This window comes from Prionailurus viverrinus, chromosome C1 (assembly GCF_022837055.1).
Source record: "Prionailurus viverrinus isolate Anna chromosome C1, UM_Priviv_1.0, whole genome shotgun sequence".
Classification (NCBI taxonomy): Eukaryota; Metazoa; Chordata; class Mammalia; order Carnivora; family Felidae; genus Prionailurus; species Prionailurus viverrinus.
Window position 1 is genome coordinate 118,124,392 of NC_062568.1, and position 19,524 is coordinate 118,143,915.

The following is a 19,524-nucleotide window of genomic DNA, read 5'->3' on the forward strand; positions in this document are numbered from 1 at the left end:
AGCCACTAAGATGCTCAGGGATAATTTAAAACATGAATGGGAAGTGGAAAAATGTACTTGTAAACTCCCCCTCTCTTCAATCCCTTTGACCTTTGGGGTCAGGGGAAGGCATTTACTGATACCCCACTGACTATTACCTGAAACCTGCCAGTCACCCAACGAGAAGAGCAGCTTCTGGGAAAGCTCAGTTCACTGTAGCAACTGTGACATATTTACCTTAGTAAAGTCACTGCTTGCTCCTCTCCAGTGCCTCTCTCTTGTGGAGATTATCCCTGGAACCCAAAGCTATCCTGTTTTCTAACTTAATAGAAATTAAGAACGACAGGTCGTGGGCCGCAGGCTTGCAGTCCTGGAGGCTGTGTGCCATATCCGTAGCACACAGGGCACAAATTGCACTATCTCCAGCATGGTCTTAGCCATTGGGCTTGGGTGGTAGTATCTCCCCTCTCCATGCACTCTCTGCATCCTTTCCCTGCCACCTCGTGGGGGAATACCAGTCACCAAACCACACAGCTGCTTGCATATTGAGAATGGACATGTTTAATGTTACTTGGTTACGGCTGAACCCCTGATAATGGCAGGAATTTTGAAGGATGTGATTGAAATCCAGTTGTTTGTTTTATTGTTAGGGACCAGGGACGACTAGAACTCTGCTGCAGCCTGAGAGAAGCTTGCGTGCGTGTCCACGCAAACACATATCACGCGTGCACGCACGCGTATCCTCATGGCTGTGCGCAGGCTTGCAGGGAGAGCAAGGAGTGGAAAGGAAGCATCTCTTTCTTGTTTTCCAACATTGCTTCAAAGGTGCCCAACCCCCGTAGTAGCAGGCAGTTCCCAAGTGGAGGGAGGGGGCAGAGGCTTCCACCAAGGCCATCAATAACCAGGTGTGAGCTACAGGTCTCCGTGTAATGTGAAGCTCTCCCGTATTTCATTTCTGCACCCAGGGGGCGGCTCTGCAGGATTGCTTACGGAGAGCTCTGTGTCTGGCACCTCTCTCCACAAGGCCCAGGCGCCCAGGGTCCCACCGACCTGCCCAGGAATGCATCACATTATTCTCTGGTGCTGTAATTTGGCTGCAGGAGCTAGGCTGACGACCTCCCAGGGATGAGAAACATACTCTCCCTGGCGTCCTCCCTTGGGTTTCTGCCCTGTGACCACTGAGGGTGTTTAAAAACCTCAGGCTGAGGGGGAAAAAAAATCCCGATTAACTCTCATATATTAAACTGTGTAGAAACCAGTGTCCTGAGTGGGTCTGAGAATTTGGCAGAAGACTTAGTGGTTGGTGTTCTTGCTAAGGGAGGTGAGAAAAAGGAGAAGAGATTACCCTCTACAACAGGGAGGAAAAGAAATGAGGCTGTAAGTGGTCATGAGTCAGACCTACAAGACTTTTTGCAAACAGACGTTCAGGGCCAGGCAGTGTTTAATTTTTTTAAAAATAATCTGAAGTCCCTGATTTCATTTTCCAGCATCATTCTAAGAAAGCATAAGGGCGAGCACTACTATTCAAGGCTAGCAATAATAGCAGTTGGCTCTTATCTGCAGGACTAGATTAAGGCTGGCATTCTTACTTCTACATGAGAAAAACTGGCCACGGGCTGTGCAGCTGAGGTACTTCAGTCACCTGCCTTCTCTAAAACAGTCTAAGATCTTTAAAGGATAGAGATTGTGTATTTGAAGTTAACTTTGTACCCAAATAGCACTTTCTGCAACGCATTCTACCTAAATGTTAAAAGTTAGAAGAAATGAGGACTGACAAGAAGGAGTGTCAGAGAGGGGCTAAGAGACCGCTGCTGGAGGCACAGAACTCTCCTGACTAGAGGAGGGTCTGGAGAGGGGTTAGACGCTGTGAGTGGGTGGCAGCAGGACTAAATGGAGCCCTGACTGCACCAAATAAAGTTCTCCTTTTGCTGCTTGTTCCAAATAAATTAGTTTCTGTTTGTTTTATTGCAGAATAGACGCCAGTTGTCCAAAGCCAGTCACAATGCAGAGGCAAGCTAAGAAATACGAGGAAAAATTAATTGCTTGGCCATCATCCATCCCTTCTTGGGACCACATTGCCTCTGTAGTGGGGCTCACACGGACCTCTTTTCTTTCGCTATCCACCCCACTATTCAAACTTTTCACTCTCTGGACAGCTTGCTTTTCTCTTAACCATTTATAGTAAATTACAAAACTTGGGTCTTTATGAACTAGAATTTGGAGCCCAGGGGAAGCCCAGAGCAGTACGAGATGCCAGAAGAGGCTCAACTTCCTTCATAGGGTAAGAACTGAAAAGGAATAGGTGATAGCACAGGCAGATTGAATTTGGGTTGAAGTCCCAGGAAGGCCTAGCTGTCATTTATGTGGTTACCTGGGCATTCTTGTGAGAGCAGGGGCTGACTGGGACCTGAGGCTCTACCCAAACACCCTGATGTAAATTCCTTCAGCTGTATTCTTGATTCAGACTGACTTTGACCCCCTTACCTTCCCACTATGCTAAGGCTTTCCTCCTCCTAATCCCAGCTCAAGATGTCAGAAGCTCTTCTCTTTCCCTCCCATTTCCCCCTCCCTAATCCCACCATTGGCTCATCAGTTATCCAGTTGACTCCACTCTGCAAGGAAGACATTCCCCTGGCCTGACTCACTCAGTCCCATTTCTCCACAGGAATCCCCTCACCGCAGACCACAAGGGCCCTGACTAGCTCATGTTTTGTGTTAATGGATGTGAAACTGGAGCAAACCCCTCACCAAAAGAAAAACCACCCTAAACTCTCCCACACAGGTCTCAGCAGGTTACACAAATATTAGTCCTATCATCCAAATAAATCTGCCCCCATGGCCCAGAGCTCTGGCTCCCCTATCCTCTGCTGCCTGTGCAGAGTGAAGCTGTTCTACAAACACGTGAGGACCCCAAGGGATGTTGGAGAGGAACTTGGAGGGGGGGGGGTGGGCGCCTATGTTCAGAATTCCTTGTGTAGGCCCTTTAATCAACAGCCTGCTGTCAATACTTTGCAATTGTAAACGGAAGGTTTCAAGAGAAGTCATGATGGGCTAGACCAGTTAGGAACTTTGGTAAGAGTGTCTGTTGGCTGGAATTGGGGGGCACAATTAAAACTCAGTATCTGAGATAGGTTTATAACCTCATTTTACAGACGAGATGATAGAGGCTTGTAGAATTTGGGTATCTTGTTCAAAATATCAAAAACTGTAAATGGCACAACTGTGATTTCAACACAGGTGTGTCATAACTGCAAATTTCTATACCACTCTGCTCTCTTAAATTATCAAAAGATAGCCATGGTCTAAGTCACATAAAAATAGGACATCACAGTTTTTGGGACTCCATATCCTAGCTTGTAGCTTACAAAGCCTGCTATCTCTGGAGACTCCACTACTGCAAGCTTAGTTAGGCAGCAGGTAGTAGCATAGAAGGAACTCCCCTGTTTAAGCCAAACATGGAGTGAACAGTAATAATCCCCAGAACTTAGAGAGCCACTAAATAAAAATTTGTTCAATAAATGGGGAAAGGCTGTTTTTTATGTTGTTTACCACTTTGGCCCCAAAGCCCCAGCTCTCTTTTCCTCTGTAGCCACTGGCTTCCATGCCCAACTTCAAAAGACTAGGATTCTCTCCTAAAAATTGCCAAAGCCAGAGATCCCTACCTGACTAGTATACCCTGATGCCTCATGTGGGGCCCTTGAGATCAGGCCTGCTACCCTTTCCTACCCTCCATGAGTCACATATCTTTTACTAAGTGTTTCCCAAAACTAGTTGACCTCCAGAAGAATGCATAGAAACTTTAAAAAAATAAAATAAAACCCCAAAGGCCTAGGCAGGCTTACTAAATTATTCTTTCTCAGGAGTGTTCCAGGGTATTCTAGTGATCTATTAGGCATAAGAACCACTACATGCCACTTGGTTTGAACAGGCAGCAAGTGAGCAAGGGGCAGTGCTATCTGATATAGGTTGAAAAGAAGAGGGAGGTTGGAAGAGAATGTATGTTTGTATAGTTATATAATTTTTTCCCCTACAAAATACAGCAGTTTATAAACCTATGAGCATGTGAATGGAACCTTGTCCACTACGGCTAACTCTTACCTAGGAATCCCAGGCTCTGGGATAATGGAAGAAGGTTGTAGCCTGAGAGTTTCTTTTGGGGTACCAGGCAGTCTGCTCAAACTGACCCAGGGAAGAGATGTGGTTCCATCTCTGTCCCATCTACCCTTAGTCAGGTAGGAACACAAAGAAGCTCTCTCCAGGTACCCTTCCTCTTGCACACACAAGAAATGTCAGGAAGCCAGTGCAAAGGAAAGGAAAAATGAGCCTTGACCATGTGCTTTAGTGCAACTTATATCACTCTGAAGACCCCCACCTCTTCCCCTCTCCCTTCTGACCTCCAGAGGGGGCAGTCAGGGAGCTGTTCAGTTTCTTACATCCCCTGTCAACTCCTTCCCAGGGCTAAGGAACCAGTCAGGACACCAGAGTCCTTCTGGATTGCTTTCCAAGTCCTTAAATAGAAACTGTAGCAGCCCAGAGCTGAGGGTAGAGGAAGGCGTGCATGCAAAGATCTTGTGCTTTTGAGCCAGGAGTTTTGAAGTAGAGGGATGAGTGAGGTATTTCTACATTCAGGTCTGGTCCAGCCACTCTGCCTTCTTGGGGGCCTTGCAAGTGTGGACGTCCACAGTGTTTCTGCACTCCTTGCACCGCACTGCACAGCACCAGTGGAATTTGCACTCACACTGGGTGACACGGGTGACTCGAGTTGTGTCGTACCCTCGGCCACAGCACATGATTTCGCAACCATCCGTCCCTTTGGATGTCTTGCTACAGACACGGCCCGCAGTGCCTAGGGAACCTGGGTTGGGGAAGAGAATGAGAACCAAGTTACCTCTTACTTCAGCTGCTCTGGGTTCCCTTACCCACATCCTCATGAGGAAACCATAAAGAATCCCTTTTCCTGAAAATATGCCCAACTGGCCAAAATGACCATCTCCTTACTTCCCTTTGCACCACTCTGGCTTCTTCCCACCATAAAGGCTCCCCAAAGACCATTGACTTCACCTACTATGCCGTCCCTGCCAATACACATCTCTGCGTCTCCTTCAAAACCTAGCCTTAAAATGCCCCTAGCTGTTAAAGCTGGGTAAGGGCTCTCTGTGTTAGAAGTTTTCCATACTAAACAGTTAAAAAAAACAAAAAAACAACTTAGCCTATAATTTATCTTTTCCAAGAAGTCATGCCACAACTCTGATCCAGCTACCATTTGTTAGTATTTTGGTCCTTAGTTTACATTTTAAGTTGTACCATACAGGGAAGTAATATAGGATGGCCATTAAAAGCATGGGCCTTATTGTCATATTGTTCAAGTTTCAGTTCCAGGCCTGCCGCATCTTAGCTATGTGATTTCACAAGGTAGTTAATCTCTCTAGGCTTTAATCTTCTCATATGAAAATAGGCATAATAATAGCATGTAACTCAGTGGATTGTTCAGATGAGGAGGTGAACTGGTTAGTGTGACTGCCCAGAGGCATATCCCTGTGGAATTGCTACAGAATATCCCTTGCCTTACCCTTTACAGTAGGAACTCTTGAAGGGTAGGAATGATATTATCCCCCTGCACAGAGAGTGCTTAGGACTTCATTCTGACCAACTTTAGCAAGGGAGATCCTGCCGACAGATATAAAAACACAGAATTTGGGATGGGATGGGCCCTAGAAAGTATCTGTCTATTCTAACCCTTCTCCAGAGATGGGACAGGGACTGACCTGGAGGTTGAGGAAGGGGAACAGATTGACTGATTCTCTTGCAGTAGTCTGTACACCCTACTGCGATATGGAAAGAAAATGCTAGGGGCACCTGGATGGTTCAGTCGGTTAAGAGACTGACTTCAGCTCACGTCATGATCTCATGGTTAGTGGGTTCGAGCCCTGCATTGGGGCTCTGTGCTGACAGCTCAGAGCCTGGGGCCTGCTTCAGATTCTGTGTCTCCCTCTTTCTCTGCCCTTCCCCCATTCACGTTCTGCCTCTCTCTCTCTCTCTCAAAAATAAACATTAAAAAAAAAATTAAAAAAAAAAAGAAAATGCTAGATCTTAGAACTTCTACATTTGTTTTTTATCTCATAAATTTAAAATCCCTACTTTGTATGTTTTATAAAGTACATATCAATACAGTGGAACATAGGTATCTTTTTAAAGTAAATATCCATATATTAGAGGTACATGCTCAAATAATTTTTTAATGAAAGAGTACGCAATCCAAAATTGTTAGAGGCCACTCTTCCAGAGTGTGGGCTAACTAGTTCTACTATCTGTGTTACTCTCCTCTAACTCCAAGGGCTGGATCTTAAGTCCTTTTGTGCACCAAAAGCCTCTTCTATACTCTAGAGCTGAGCTGTCCAGGTTATAGCCACCAGCCACACGTGGTCATTTAGTTATAAATTAACTAAAATTTAAAACTTAATTTCTCAGGCACAATACCTATATTTCAAATGCTCAGTAATCCCATGTGGCTAAGTGGCTATCTATTGGAAAACACAGATGTAGAACAGTTCTGTCATCACAGAGAGCTCCACCGGACAGGACTGCTTTGGTGGAAATTTGTGGCTCCATACTCGATTCTGAGATGACTTACACCCTTTGAATTCCAGGCCCCACTTTGGGTTTTATGAGACTTAATTTTATGCCTCCAAGAAAAACCAACACATCTGACTCACCCTTCCTTCTGACTCCAAAGATCCTTCCCCAAAGGTGCATTTTAGGTATAACAGCATAGGCTTATACCGCGGCTGCTATGGAATTATTTCAAGACATTCAGAGAGTAGTCCTCTGAATTATACCACGTGGGAAGAAAACATACCTAGTGGCAGGAAATCACTGAGAGAATCAGAAAGGGCTCTTTTAACTCCTTTTCTCCTAGCACCCTCCAAAGGGCACAAACTACTTTCTGTGTTACTTAGGTGGAGCCCCACCCTGTTTCTATGCCCAGATTTGCTCCGAGCCACTTGACTCTCCAGGAATGACAGTGATGGCTGAAAACAAACAGAACCAAAGACAGCTGTGGTTCCTGGCTCTATCTCACCCAAGTCCTGAGTGCTGAGTCTGCAGAGAAGAGCCTGCAAGCCCATGATAGTAACCTGAGGAAGAGCAGTTCTTTTGCACTAAAGGTTGTTCCTAGTCTAACCTGTCTGAACCTGAAATATGAGCCAAGCCAAGATGGTGACTTCTACTCTTTGGGGGCAATAACATATCACTTTCCAGCATCCCCAAGAATTCCACCACAAATATCTGGACCAGATTGAAAAACAATTTGCTGCTTTCTGCTAGTGGTTAGCCCTACTGAGATCTCTTTCCTTGCTTCCCCAACTCCACTGTAGAATCTTCAGTGGCAGCACACTGGATATAGTCTTTCAAGGCCACTCATGGTCTGATCCTCACCTTTCTTTCTACCTCTAGTCTCCTCATCCCAAACCTTCACTCAGATTCATCATACCTCTCGGTTCCTAGAATAATCATGTACTTTCCCACCTACCACTCTGCTTATTGCCCTTCTCTTCTCTCTAGGTTGTCCAGGTGATCCCTACACCTCGAGAAATTGCTTAAATTCCACATTTTCCAATAAGCTTTTCTTATTGGAATTCTTGGTTTCTCCAGCTTTGTGTCTTCTGCAATTGCATATGTCCACCGATTGATTACATCTTATTTCTTTAGCCAGATCATAAACAGAGACGTAGGGTTCCTCCACCTCATGCTTGTGTACAGCCCATACATTGCTTGGTATTGAAAACGGGTGACTCATTTAAATAATCCCTGAATAATACCTACTGTACCCCAGATGCTGGGGATATAAAAGAGTGAGAAATGACCTCTCCTCTGCTTGGGTAGCACTGGGACTGGTGGCTTGAGGCATTCATTATCAATCTTATTATAAGACGTTCATGTCGAGAGGAGACTGATGCCTCGCAAAGTACCACTTCCCTAACTCCTGTGGCTGAGCAGACTATGATTGACCAGGGGTGCCTGCACCAAGAACTGGGGCTCCTTGTCCTTACCTGCTTTCCTTACTCACCTGCAGCCTTGTCTAAGACACAGTAGTCTGGGGAGTTGTCAAAGTAGACAAGGTCAGTCCGGGTGGCACGGCGATAACCTTGGCGGGCTGCTGTGAAGTTGGCGCCATCCTGGGTTGCTGTCACCTGCACAGCCCCATCGTAGCGCCGCCGCAGGTAATCACCTGTGCGGCGGAAGTCTGAGAGTGCACGCCAGCAGGTGCGCAGAGTACAGGAGCCACTAACGCCATGGCACTTACACTCGAGCTTCAGAAACCGCCGCACAGCCTGGGAGGTGAGGGAGAGGCAGCCGGTCAGGGCACTTTTCAGTCATCCTTAGGGCTACAAGCATGAGTGCTCTGACATCTGGCCTAGGCTGGACAGTGGGTTCTCTCCCCATCAGAACCCACCCATTCAAGAACCTCTTCCTCCATGAATCCTCCCTAGACCACCAGTGCTTTCTTCCCATGATAGTGTGTTCAAACACAGAGCCACAGGATCCTGTTCATGATTACAGTTTGCCATCACATGCCCTACTTTTACATGTTCTTAGAGTTTAAGGTGCCGTGCCTTCTGCTTCTCTAGCATGTCATTTCCCAGCACAGTACTAGGCACATTGGCAGTGCTCAGAAACCAGTGAACTGCCCAGAGCAAGTTCTTATCCTCCTCAGTCTTTATGGAAGTGGTCCTTCCCCTTCTTAAAAAGTTAACTTCCCTTCTTTTCTCTACCTTTCCCTACTGTCCACATCTGTGAAGACACTTTATGCGCCTGGTTGAATCTAGGCATTCCCAAGCTCCCTTGCATTCACTACTCCTATCCCGTGGGGGTTGGGGCCGCTGGAAGTGATCCAGGAGCCTTCAGCACTTCCACCTTCACATTCACTCTGTGATCACACGTACTGGTCACCCCCAGCAGATATGGACGTACATGCACAGACATGAGTACTGACCGTGCGACCACAGCGGTTGTTATGTAAGTTCATGAGGGCCCGGGCATCCTTAAGCCTCTTTTCCTTGGCATCCACAAAGGCCTTGGCAAAGCGAACACCATAATGGATGTTGTCACTGCAGCCACCCCAGTCAAAATCCCCACGTTGGTCATGGTGTCGGCCACGGGTGTAGGGGTCACAGCTGCACACACTCAGTTCTCCCTGGCTGCAGGCACGAGTGATAGCATGGACCACCCCTGCAGACGAGATGGCATATACAAATGCTGCCTCCCGGCTGCCTGGAGAGAGAAAGGTAGAAGTACATTTCTGCAAAGAGGCCTATGTCTGTCCCTGTCTTCTGCCCACACAACCCCCCACTCTGAAACCTCCTCTCTTCTTGTCTTTCCCAGAGCAACTCCTGCACCTGCTTTTTTCAAGGTGGCCTTCCCTTCCAGAAGCATTCCCCAGAGTATCTGACCTCTTCCCCTCGGCCCTCAGTACTCTCTATCCGCTTCTTTGTACATCTGACCTCTTGGGCTGACCTGTACTCTTGCTTCCTTCCAAACTCCCTGGATCCATCCATTGAAAAGTTTCACAGTGAGTCATCCCCTCCCACCGAGTGCCAATCCTAGCTCAGCTAAGCCTGCCTCAGTCCACATTCCAGGCCTTTTCAGACCTACTCTGCTGGACAGTTCCCCTACAATAGAGACCCCAGCCCAGGGGTTAGCCTGTTTGGGGAGACCTGCTACTTTCCAGGGCCTGCTTCCTTCTTACCCTGCTCTCAGGGATTGATGACTCATCACCCCTGTCCCCCAGACACCTCCCGATTCCCATCTCCTTCCCTTTCTCCTAGTTTATTGTCTCACTTCTGCTTAGCTTTTTTGCTGAGCTGGGGCCAAGCCACCAACTCTCCAAATATTTACATATCACCTTTCTGTTTATCCCTTGCTGCCATTACTGTGATGTTGGGAGTGTTGGGGTGAGGGTAGTGATGGTGGCAGTGAGTACAGAGCAGCTGTTCTAGTCCTCAGCCTTACAGTGCGTGGAAACCCTCACACTGGGGTTGGGGAGGAAAGGGGGAGGGAAGACAAGACATGGAGGTAGCAGGGGACACTGTACCTTTGTGTATCATCCCAGCAACACTGGCATTTAGAGGGGTCCCTGACTACATATCTCAGGTACTGAGGGTCTGTTCCCAACTGTATCCTGGGCACTGCCCTCAACCGTCTATCTGATTATGAGGCAGTGTGTCCGAGAGGGGAGGAGGATCATGCCTACCCTACCCACTTGCCACCCCAGGCACAGACAGGGAAGTAGTTGGAGCAGGGTGGAAGAGCTCCCTACTTCTGAGCATGACACGGCCAAAGACAGTGTGGTCCCGGTCCAGCGTGGTGCAGTTCCAGCGGTGGTGGCGGAACTGGTGCTGACACTCTCGGATCCATTCTCGGGCACCCTCGCCCACCGAGCGCATGATGTCTGGGTAACGCTGGCACAACTGCCGCTGCCGGCTCACCAGACCAGGGATATTGTCACAGATCACTCGGGCCCCCAGTGCCCCGATGTACCTGCAAGGTGGAGATGGCCCTGTCAGAGCATCCTGGCCCTTTTCCTGCCTCAGGAGGGGGAGAAGGAGGGGGAGGGGGAGGGGAGAGATTTGGCATTCAGAATTTGAAGAGGTTCCTTCCCCTCCTCCAACCCACATTCCCTGAGGCCAACGGGTACAGCTTTCCCCACAAGCCTGGAGAAATGGTTACACAGTTGCAGAGAGTAATTGAGTGGTCTCTCACCATCACCCGCTCCCCAGCCAAAGGTCCAAGTGACACACACTCCCAGAACACGGGCCAGGCATGTGTCACATACGTAGAAGCCCTGGGCATGTCACACAAACCCATTCCCTGTTTATTTAATAAACATTAAGAGCCTCAGAGAAAAATAAACTAACAAAACAAGAGTCTGAGACAACACTCTTACACCCACATGTAAGAGGCACGTCCTTCGTAGCTGGTCCATGAAGACATAGTTTGGGGGAGGAAGGATGGAGACAGGGAGGGACCAGTGGGAAGAGACTCAGTGGGCAATTTTGAGTCATGTTTACAGCTCTAGTCAGACCCATGTAGCTAAAATTCCTCACTCCCAAACCTGAGGTCTTGGGGAGGAAGACCCCACCCCCAAATCTCCTCCCTATACCCTTCATTTCCGGGCTCCACAGCCTTTCTTAACAAATGAGTCTTGGAGGCATGATGTCCTGGATGAACCTGCTTGGGCAGAGGGCTGTTAGCAGTGGGAAGCCAAAGCCAAGATAAAGCGAGGGGGGTGACACTCCCCATATTCCAGTCCCCACTCTGCCCAATTCAAACAATTTTAAGAAGATCATTTGGGGTGGGCTACTAAAAGTTAGGTGGGTTGCTAGAGTCACTCTCAAATTTCTCACTATTTTCTCTTCACTCGAACATTCTTAGCTGCTTCTCTCCATGAGGTCACTAAATGAGATCTGACCCATTCATCCACTTTGCACTCCCTTGCTGTCTCTCCAACACCTAGCACCTTCCTTGGCCCTCTGGGAGTTCTCTGTTCTCCTATCCTAACACATCAAATGGATACCTCTCTCTCTTTCTCTGAACAGGTGGGGGTCAAAGGGGGCAGTTGCTGCTACGGGCTGAAAAGATTTGGTTTGGGCTGTGAATGAGCCTGTGGTTTGGGAGAGATCCCAAAATGGGCCTAGAAGTGGGTGAGGGGACAGAAGGCAGCCAGTGGGGAGAGAGGAAAAGCTGGACCGCCCTGGGCTCTATGTCCCCTCACCGTGCCCTGCCCACATCCTTGTGCCTGGCCCTCACCCACAAACTAGATCACCGCTGGTGACACCAAGTCAGACAGACTCAAGGAGGGCTGATGCTTGCCTCTTTTGGAGCTCAGCGGGGCTGATGGGGCCCATCTGTCCCCGAGGGAGGGGTGAGAGGGCTGGCCCACCACTGACAAATCCCATGGAATCAGCGTCCCCAGCAGCACCGTCCATCAGGGCAATAGCTTCCAGGAACAAACAAAATAAACACCCCGGGCTGGGCCAGGCCGGAAAAGGCCGCCTGACGCACAGCCTGGAGTTACACCCACTGCCGCGGTGCTTTGTTTGGAGAATCAAGACCATTGCAGTTGGAGCTCATCCCTGTCTCACCACCGTTTTGCTTCCCCAGTTCGGCCCAAGTACTACTCTAAGCAATGGGTGTTTGTTTTTTTTACTGGGGCTTGGAAAGAGGGGGGTTGGATGGGAATGGGAGACCAGTAATCCAGCCCTCATGAGACAGTCTGGAGTGAGGCAGGCCAAACTCTGGCAATAAGTCCTTCCTGTGGTATGACTTAAATCCATTCTGCTGCAGCCCACATTGGTCCTTCTTGTTACATCCTCACTGAGCGTGGGAACATTTAGTACCTAAGACAGGAAGATAATTACGTTCCTCTACTACCACCCAGACCCCATTAAGTAGCTGCACTAAGTGCCCCAACTGGTGTGATTCTGAAGAGCAGGGCACTTGCCTGCTGGCTAGTGGTCAGCCCCTTGTAGTTGGTGGGGGAGGCGGGCTCCAATACAACTGAGCCTTCGCCCCCTCTCAATTCAACACACGCCTGCAAAATGCCTACATGTGCCAAGCACTGAGCTCAGCTGTTAGGGCACAGAGATGTTTAAGGCACCTTGCATCTCATTGGCTGGTAAGAGGGGGAGAGATGCCCCTGACTCCAGCTCTGTTTTCCCTTTCGGAAGTTTTCCTTTCCTTTCCAGCCTCCTGCCCCAGAATGCTCCCTTCACCTGCTTTTGACCAATTCACGTCCCTTCCTTTGACAAAGTGACCCATACCTTACTCTAGCCCTTTGCTCCTCAAAGTGTGGTCCCCAGAACAGCCATATGGGCATCATCTAGGGATCTGTTAGAAATGCAGAGCCTTGGGCCCCACCCCAGGCGTACTGAATCAGATTCTGCATTTTCACCAACATCACGAGGTGATTCAGACACCCTGTTCCATGAAGGCAGAGATTTTTGTCTGTTTTGTTCACTTGGTTAACCCCAGAACCTAGAACAGTGTCTGCCACATAGTAGATACTTAATAACTGTTTGTTGAATAAACACCTAACCGCTCTGATTTACCGCCAACTCTCTTTTCCCCCTAGCCAGCCATAAACTTCATTTCAATTACAGCTTTACTCCTGCTGACATTGCCAGCCTATTTGCAGATGTTTATATTTGTGTCTTTTTAATGAGGCCAGGGATGCTCTTTTCATTTCCCCCCTTGCAGTCCCAAGTGTACACAATTCAGCCCAGCCCACACAGGGCTTTGAACACAGGAATACAGGAATAAAACTATTTACCTTCCCTGAATCTCTTAATACAACATCATTTATATGGTACTCTACAGTTCACGAAACATTTTTCTAAACAAAAATCCTATGAGACAGGTCTCCATTTTACAGATGAAGAGACTGAGGTTCAGGGAGATTAAGTGGTAATACCCACTCTGTCCATCAGGACTAGGCAGAGGAGAGCCAGGGCGAACCAAGGATATCTGACTCCAAAGTCCAAGCTCATTTTCACTCCGAGAACAAGACAGGCATACAATGCTTAACCAGGAATAGAGCAATCTAGCTCCAAAATTGGTGTGAACTTGGGCAAGTTTCATACCACTCCCCTCCCAGCCCTCACTTTCTTCATGTGCGAAATGGAGAAAATAATAGTATCTACCTCACCAGATTACTTTGGGCATTGAAGAAGATGATGCTCATAAAGTACTTAGTTATAGTGTCCAAAGCTTAGTAAAGATTCATTGAATGGCAGTTGGTGGTGGTGACAATAATGCTCTTATTATGATATCAACTCTGTTCCTCTCCCTTCGTGAATCTATGCACGATGTCCTGCTCACGGGATTCCCTACATCCAGCCCCCTGCAGAATGCAAAATGGAACAGGGAAGCACATGCGAGGAGCCCCCTATTTCTTGCTCTGTTTGTCACAGATTAAGAAGAGACCATCTGTTTCCTCCTCCAGTTAGAAGTGGGGAGAGGGAAGGAGTGACTGGAGAGTAAGGGAAGGGCTGGGGGGACGATCAGACTGTTAGCTGGTGATAGTGATGACCTTCTGCTCCAGAGTGGAACACGGACACACACAGGGTCAACAGGCATCTCTTCCAGGGTTTGGACAGAGTATCAATCTTGCTGGGTTTTTTCCCTAAAGGAAAGAGAGATACCTTGGGGGCCTGACCTGCCGTTAGAAAGCAGCTTTCCACGGTACCTCAGAAGTGATGACCACTGAGGCAGGCATCTGGGGCCTACAGCTGTGACAGGTGTGAGGCAAGGAGATTGAACTAACCTCTGCACCCACTCCCCATCCTGGCTCCACTGCCGCCTTTCACAGCAACTGCCAAGTCCCTCCCTATCACTGTATCACTGGCATGCCCCCTCTCTGGCTCTTCTACCCAGAGTTTTTCCAAAATGTGAACCACGTGGGGGTGAGAGCAGTAGAAGGGAGAAAGGAAAAGAAGAGGGAGTAGCCAAGGGACAAATTGGGGACCAGAAAACACCCTAGTTGGGTCTTTAGGAAGCACTACCAGGATGCTGCAATTATCAGAGTGACACTTCCTCACCTAAACACCAAGTGGTCCCCAAAACTACCTCCCAAACTGGTAAGAAGCAACCAAGAGTCCCTAAAAGCAAATGCTATCTGGGGTGGGTAAAGATGCACTGTGGTCACTTCATCGTCTCTCCATCCGGCCACTGAACACACAAGTCCCCAGCCAAACTGAGTCCCTGATGGCTTTGATCTCCGTCTGAACTTTGAAAGGCTTTTCTCCTCTGTCCCCTCTTCTCTTTCCCTTTCTAAAAGAATGTTTCAAGCCAGATGTGAGATACGGGCCTCCCTTCTCCCCCATCCAGAACAAACCACCCCCCCTTGCCTTCCCCAACACTGCAGAGATTAAAAAGATCCAAAAGAGAGATTTTTCTGAAACAGGAAAATGGGGGGGGGGGGGATTGGGGATGGAGAGCAATGCATCTTGAAATGATAGGAATCTGCAGCCCAAGCTTGCTGGCCCCTCAGCCAGCTACCCCTCACCCTTCCTAGCCAAGATTCCAAGTCTAGAGGAGAAAAGCCACAGGGTGCAAGGGGAGGAGAGACCACTCTGTGTGGTGGGAAGGGGGAGGGAGGAAGGAGCAAAGTAAGGAAAGGAAGGGGGCACTGCTTGGGTAGGGAGGGGCAAGAGTGCAGTCTGAAGCCAGTTTGATGGGGGGGGGGCAGCGAAGAGGAAAGATGAGAAGACTGTCTTTTCTCAGTTCAGTTCCCCCCTTTGCCCCCCAGAGGGTGGGGGAGGAGGGAGAGCAGCTTTCTCCTGAGAGAAAAGGATGAATGCCATGGAGGGCTTGGGGGTGGTGCAGGGGGGGATTCAGAAAAGAGCAGATATTCCGTGGGTTTTTAATGCCTTTTGCCTCATCTGCCCTCTTGTGAGGTGTCTGGAGTCTAAGGCCTGCAAGAAACCTGAGGGGAGGGTCTCAATGCTTTGCGCCTCCAGAAGCCTCTAGTTCTTGGACGGGAAAGAGATGGGAGACACAGGGTCATCTGGGAAGAAAAAGGAAGAAGAGAGGGATGTCAGGGTTCGAAGTGACATCTTCAAAGCTGAAGTTGAAGACAAACGCCTAAATTATGCAATTATGCAAAATTGTTTTAATTGTGAGAGTTAATGGAGTATTTTTGCTTTGATTCCATTTCTAAACCTTGCGCTGGGTGCTATAGCGTGAACACCAAAGTCTTACTGCCTACCCGGTGGGGTAGACTAGCGAGAGCCTCGTCCGCCCTCGCCAAATGCCCTTTTCTCCACCTCGGGGTCGGGGGGGGGGGGGCGGTGGGGGGGAGGTCGACGTTAGGCGATCAGGGGGCTCTTTTGGAGGGCCACTGAAGGCCCCAGATGGACGATTGGTTTCTTGAATCCACCCTGAGAAAAACTTGGAAGGTAGCATTCCCCCTAAGTCAGAGCTGAAAGCTGAAATGGGGCACAGCACAAGGGAATCTGGAAAGCCTCGACCACCAGGCGTCCTTGCTCCAAACACCCAGGGCCCACCTCACTGGGTGAGCAGCACACCTATCCACCCCCACCCCTACTCCGAGACTTAAGTGACAGTCCGGCTCGGATCGTCTCTAACTCCGTCGAAGCAAAAGCCTGGTCTCCTGTGCAGCCGGTGCCAGGAGCTGCGTAATTCTTCTGGGCGCCTTCGGCCTCTGACCCCGCGCCTCACCCTCCCCACCCCGAGAGCCATGCTCACCACCAGGACGTGTCTACGCGGGCCGGCAGCGTCAGCAGCAGCAGCAACAGCAGGCAGGCAAGACCGAGGCGGGCCGAAGCCCGAGAGCCGTCGGGGGCCGCGGGTCCTGGCGGGAGCGCGGGGACAGGGGCGCGGGCGCGCCGAGGGAGGAGCTGTGCGGCTTCCTCCGCACCACCCGGCTTCAGCATAGCTCCCCGATGACTCCCGCCGCGCGACCCGGAGGGGCGTGGACGGGGCACCGGCTCGGGGTACTCAGGCTGCTCCTACCTCACCCCCTTGGGGGGCCATAGGGCCCGGCGGCGGGGCACCCAGGAGCACCTGGAGTCCGGGAGCCGGGGCGCAGGGTCCCGGAGAGGGGCTCAGGGAACGGGTTCCGGAAGCCGACGGCGGCGCGCGGAGCCCCGGCTCTGGGACGCGCTGCCCCGGCGCTGGGCGCGGTGTCAGGGGGTCGGTGGCGCGGAGTAGGGCTGCGGGCAGAGTGTGTGCGGACAGCCCCTCGGCCGCGGGCTCTCATTGGACGGCGCGGGGCGGGGCCGAGGCCGGGGACACGCGCGGCCCTCTGGGCGGCTCCGCCCGCGCCAGCCCCGGGCGCTTCGCAGCGCCCTAGGTGTGGCGGCCCCCTCCGCCCCTCGGCTCTCCGCGGAGCACCGCGCCGCGCCCTCACCTGCTTCGGCGGGCCGCGACGGGGTGCGGGGGAGCCCTTCAGAACCCGTAGCGCCCAATCCTGGCCGACGCAGCGCCACCGGGTCCTAGCGCCCTTCAATTGGCAACGCTTAACTTCTGTGGGTGATGGCCAGGAGCGCAGAGTGAGGGGACCGCAAACACTTCCCCTCTGTTCTCTAACCTACAGTGACACCGGAGCTGAGCCACTGAGCATGCACTCATTTCCTCGGTCCTCTCTCGGTTCTTGCGCTTCTGTGAAATGGGTAGAACCTCTGTCACGGGGAGTTGCGGGAGGATCTTAACTCCCGTTCAACGTTGCCAACTGGGGCTCTTTGGGCAGTCGGCTTCAGGTAGGGGCTTCTCTCATCTAGGGCTTGTTGCTCCTCGTTCCTCCGACCCACTGCCCACCGCACCCCCTGCACGCAAACAATGTTTAGACCTGGTTCACGCCCGCCTGCCGGCCCCGATGCTCCCCTCTGGCCTGTGGACCGGGAATCGATGGTAGAAGCAGAGGGGACACACCTGCGGACCGGACAAGGCCTCCCCGCCCTTTACCGCCCCGGCTGAGCAGAACTTAGTCTCTCCCGGCTACCCCAGTGCTTCGGTCCCCCACCCCCTCGGGCGGGGCTGCAAGCAGGAAAGAATCAGAAACAGCTGGGCGGCTTTCCCGAACCAGAGGCCAGGGTGGGGGTCCTGCTGAGAGTGGAAGACCCGGAGCCATTTCTCTCCGTCGCCTTTCCTCCTCCCTACTGCTCCCTCACCCCCTCCGTCACCCATCCCACCCCTGCACACCGCCCCGGGGCGTGGTAAATCAGGAAGGGGTGGGGAGGGGCTGACTGCTGACGGTGACACCCCTCTTCTCTCCCCGCACTTACCAGGCAGGCTGGTAGAACCTTTGGGATCAGAGTGGCCCCGGCCTTCCAACTTGGAGAGTTGGGAAGTGGCCTGACCTCTTCTCCAGCCTCAGTTTCTCCTGTCTAACCCCTCATTCCCAAGTGTCTTTATGCCTCTCCCCATGATTTATCTAAACTGTAAAGCCCTGGTGTAAACAATGCTCTGGAAACTGCCCATCCTCCTCAACCCCAAACTCACTGTCAGTTCTTGGTTGGGGGCCTGCCGGTGGGGTGGGGATGGGGGTGGGGTGTTAGAGCCGCCTGAGTGTGAGTGGACACCGCGCAGCTGCAGACATCCCAGGGGCAGATATGGGGGGGGGGGGAAGGGCTCAGAAGGACCTTTATCCCCTCTCCCTACCTCTCTACCTTACTTTCTGTGGCAGGGGCCAAAGTGCCTTCATTAATTCAACAAATATTTATCTACTCCTTACCATTGCCAGACTGTGCTAGAACAGTCTGCTAGTGAACAAGGCAAAACAAAACACTTTCTGCCCTCATGGAGTTTACCTTCTACGGGGATAACATGGACAATACACAGTATACATCATAAGTAAAACATATAGTATGTTAGAAAGGAGTAAGAGCAGTGGGAAGGACAGAGTTGTAACTAGGATGATGAAGGTAGGCTCACTAAGGCAACATTCAAGCAAAGACTTGAGGAGGCCAGGGAACAAGCCGGGCAGATTTTTGGTGGAGAGCATTCGCAGCAGAGGGTACAGCCAACACAGAGACACTATGGTGGGTATGCGCTGGTGTGCAAAGGGTGGCATGGGGGCAGCAAGGAGCTGGGGGAAGGAGAGGAGTTCAGCTAGGTAGCCAGGGTGGCCCAAGTCCTGTGGGGTGGGGCATAAGGGTTGAAATTGGGGGCTGGACTGGAGTTGCATAGGAGTGGGAGAGGGTTGACTGCCGAGACGAAGCAGGGCCAGCATGCAGCCACATCCCTCCCTACCAACCAGCTGACCCTTCCCTCCCCTTCTCTCCTTTCCCTGAGTCTGAAAGTATCTAGCAGCCCTTGTGTTTCATCAAAAAAGACTCTCAAAAAGCAGACTCTCTGTCGAGCTTCCCTGAGAGCGACAGGTGAGAAAGGAGTGGGCCCAGGCTCCTTCCTGGCCGGGCCCCTCTCCTTGGACCACTCTTTCACCTCCTCCCAGCCCAGCCCCACCCTGATGCTGGGCAGCAGTCTATAAGGTCTGCAAGCTGGGGCAGCCTCTCCCAGACTCCCCTGTGTGCTTAGGCCTGGGTGTGACTCTGGCCCTGTGTTTGTTTCTACATATGGGCCCGAGGTTGTGGGGTGGGCTGGAGATGATCACATCAGCCCTAACCGTGCGGACTCACCCACTTGGGCCCCAGACTCACTTCTGAGGCCCCTTCTTTGGCTTCAGCTGTCTTCACAGTCAAGTGGGACCGTGTCTTGGCACAACATAGATGCTCAACTATTAAAGCATGTTGCTGAGCTAAGGAGGCCCCCAGAAATATCAGCAGCTCGAAGAGGGAGGGCAGTGGATAAGGGGACAAGACTTCTCCCCAGTGCTTACAGGCTACCTTTGCTGTAGAGTGGACAACCCAAGATGAGGCTCTGCTCCTTCCTCATCTTCCTCCCCTCCCCTCCGAGCCCCCTGGCTCCCCAGGAGGAACCCCAGGCTGCAGGAGCCAGCTGCCTGCAAGAGCTGCACTCAACCACTTAACTAGAGAACAAATACGGAGCCAGAGAAGAGGTTTTCTGGGA

At 51.0% G+C, this 19,524-nt stretch overlaps 2 protein-coding genes across 9 annotated transcripts in view; one reads left to right on the forward strand and one right to left on the reverse strand.

Annotated features, from left to right (window-relative positions):
• The window catches only part of ST7L (suppression of tumorigenicity 7 like), a 219,636-nt gene that overhangs the window by 74,354 nt on the left and 125,758 nt on the right, over window positions 1–19,524 (forward strand). The window contains exon 15 of one of the 6 annotated variants that reach the window (XM_047869326.1): window positions 6,936–7,129. The exons of 4 other annotated variants lie outside the window; for them this stretch is intronic. In XM_047869326.1, coding sequence (XP_047725282.1) covers window positions 6,936–6,998 — 63 coding nt within the window. In that variant the 3' untranslated portion in view covers window positions 6,999–7,129. Of the gene's footprint in view, window positions 1–6,935; window positions 7,130–19,524 lie in introns of those variants that run through there. One more of the 6 variants, XM_047869330.1, reaches the window with a different exon arrangement.
• Window positions 600–16,915, reverse strand: WNT2B (Wnt family member 2B). Of its 3 annotated transcripts, XM_047869335.1 has the most exons (6): window positions 16,243–16,351; window positions 15,461–15,541; window positions 10,295–10,515; window positions 8,972–9,249; window positions 8,045–8,309; window positions 600–4,834 (listed from the first exon to the last, which is right to left on the reverse strand). In XM_047869335.1, the coding sequence occupies exons 3-6, from the start codon at window positions 10,419–10,421 to the stop codon at window positions 4,605–4,607; spliced, it is 900 nt and encodes a 299-aa protein (XP_047725291.1). In that variant the 5' UTR covers window positions 10,422–10,515; window positions 15,461–15,541; window positions 16,243–16,351; the 3' UTR covers window positions 600–4,604. The 3 variants fall into 3 exon arrangements, with proteins under 3 accessions (XP_047725291.1, XP_047725289.1, XP_047725290.1); XM_047869333.1 differs by lacking the exon at window positions 15,461–15,541 and having other exon boundaries at window positions 16,243–16,915; XM_047869334.1 differs by lacking the exons at window positions 15,461–15,541; window positions 16,243–16,351 and adding an exon at window positions 14,066–14,134.

Excerpts from the sequence above, each read along its gene's own strand:
- WNT2B (XM_047869333.1), bottom strand. The coding sequence starts at position 16,430 with ATGCTGAAGCCGGGTGGTGCGGAGGAAGCCGCACAGCTCCTCCCTCGG. Across the intron at positions 9,250-10,294 it reads TGGCCGTGTCATGCTCAGAA|GCAGCCGGGAGGCAGCATTT; the intron begins GTAGGGAGCTCT and ends TTCTCTCTCCAG. Across the intron at positions 8,310-8,971 it reads ACAACCGCTGTGGTCGCACG|GCTGTGCGGCGGTTTCTGAA; the intron begins GTCAGTACTCAT and ends CTCACCTCCCAG.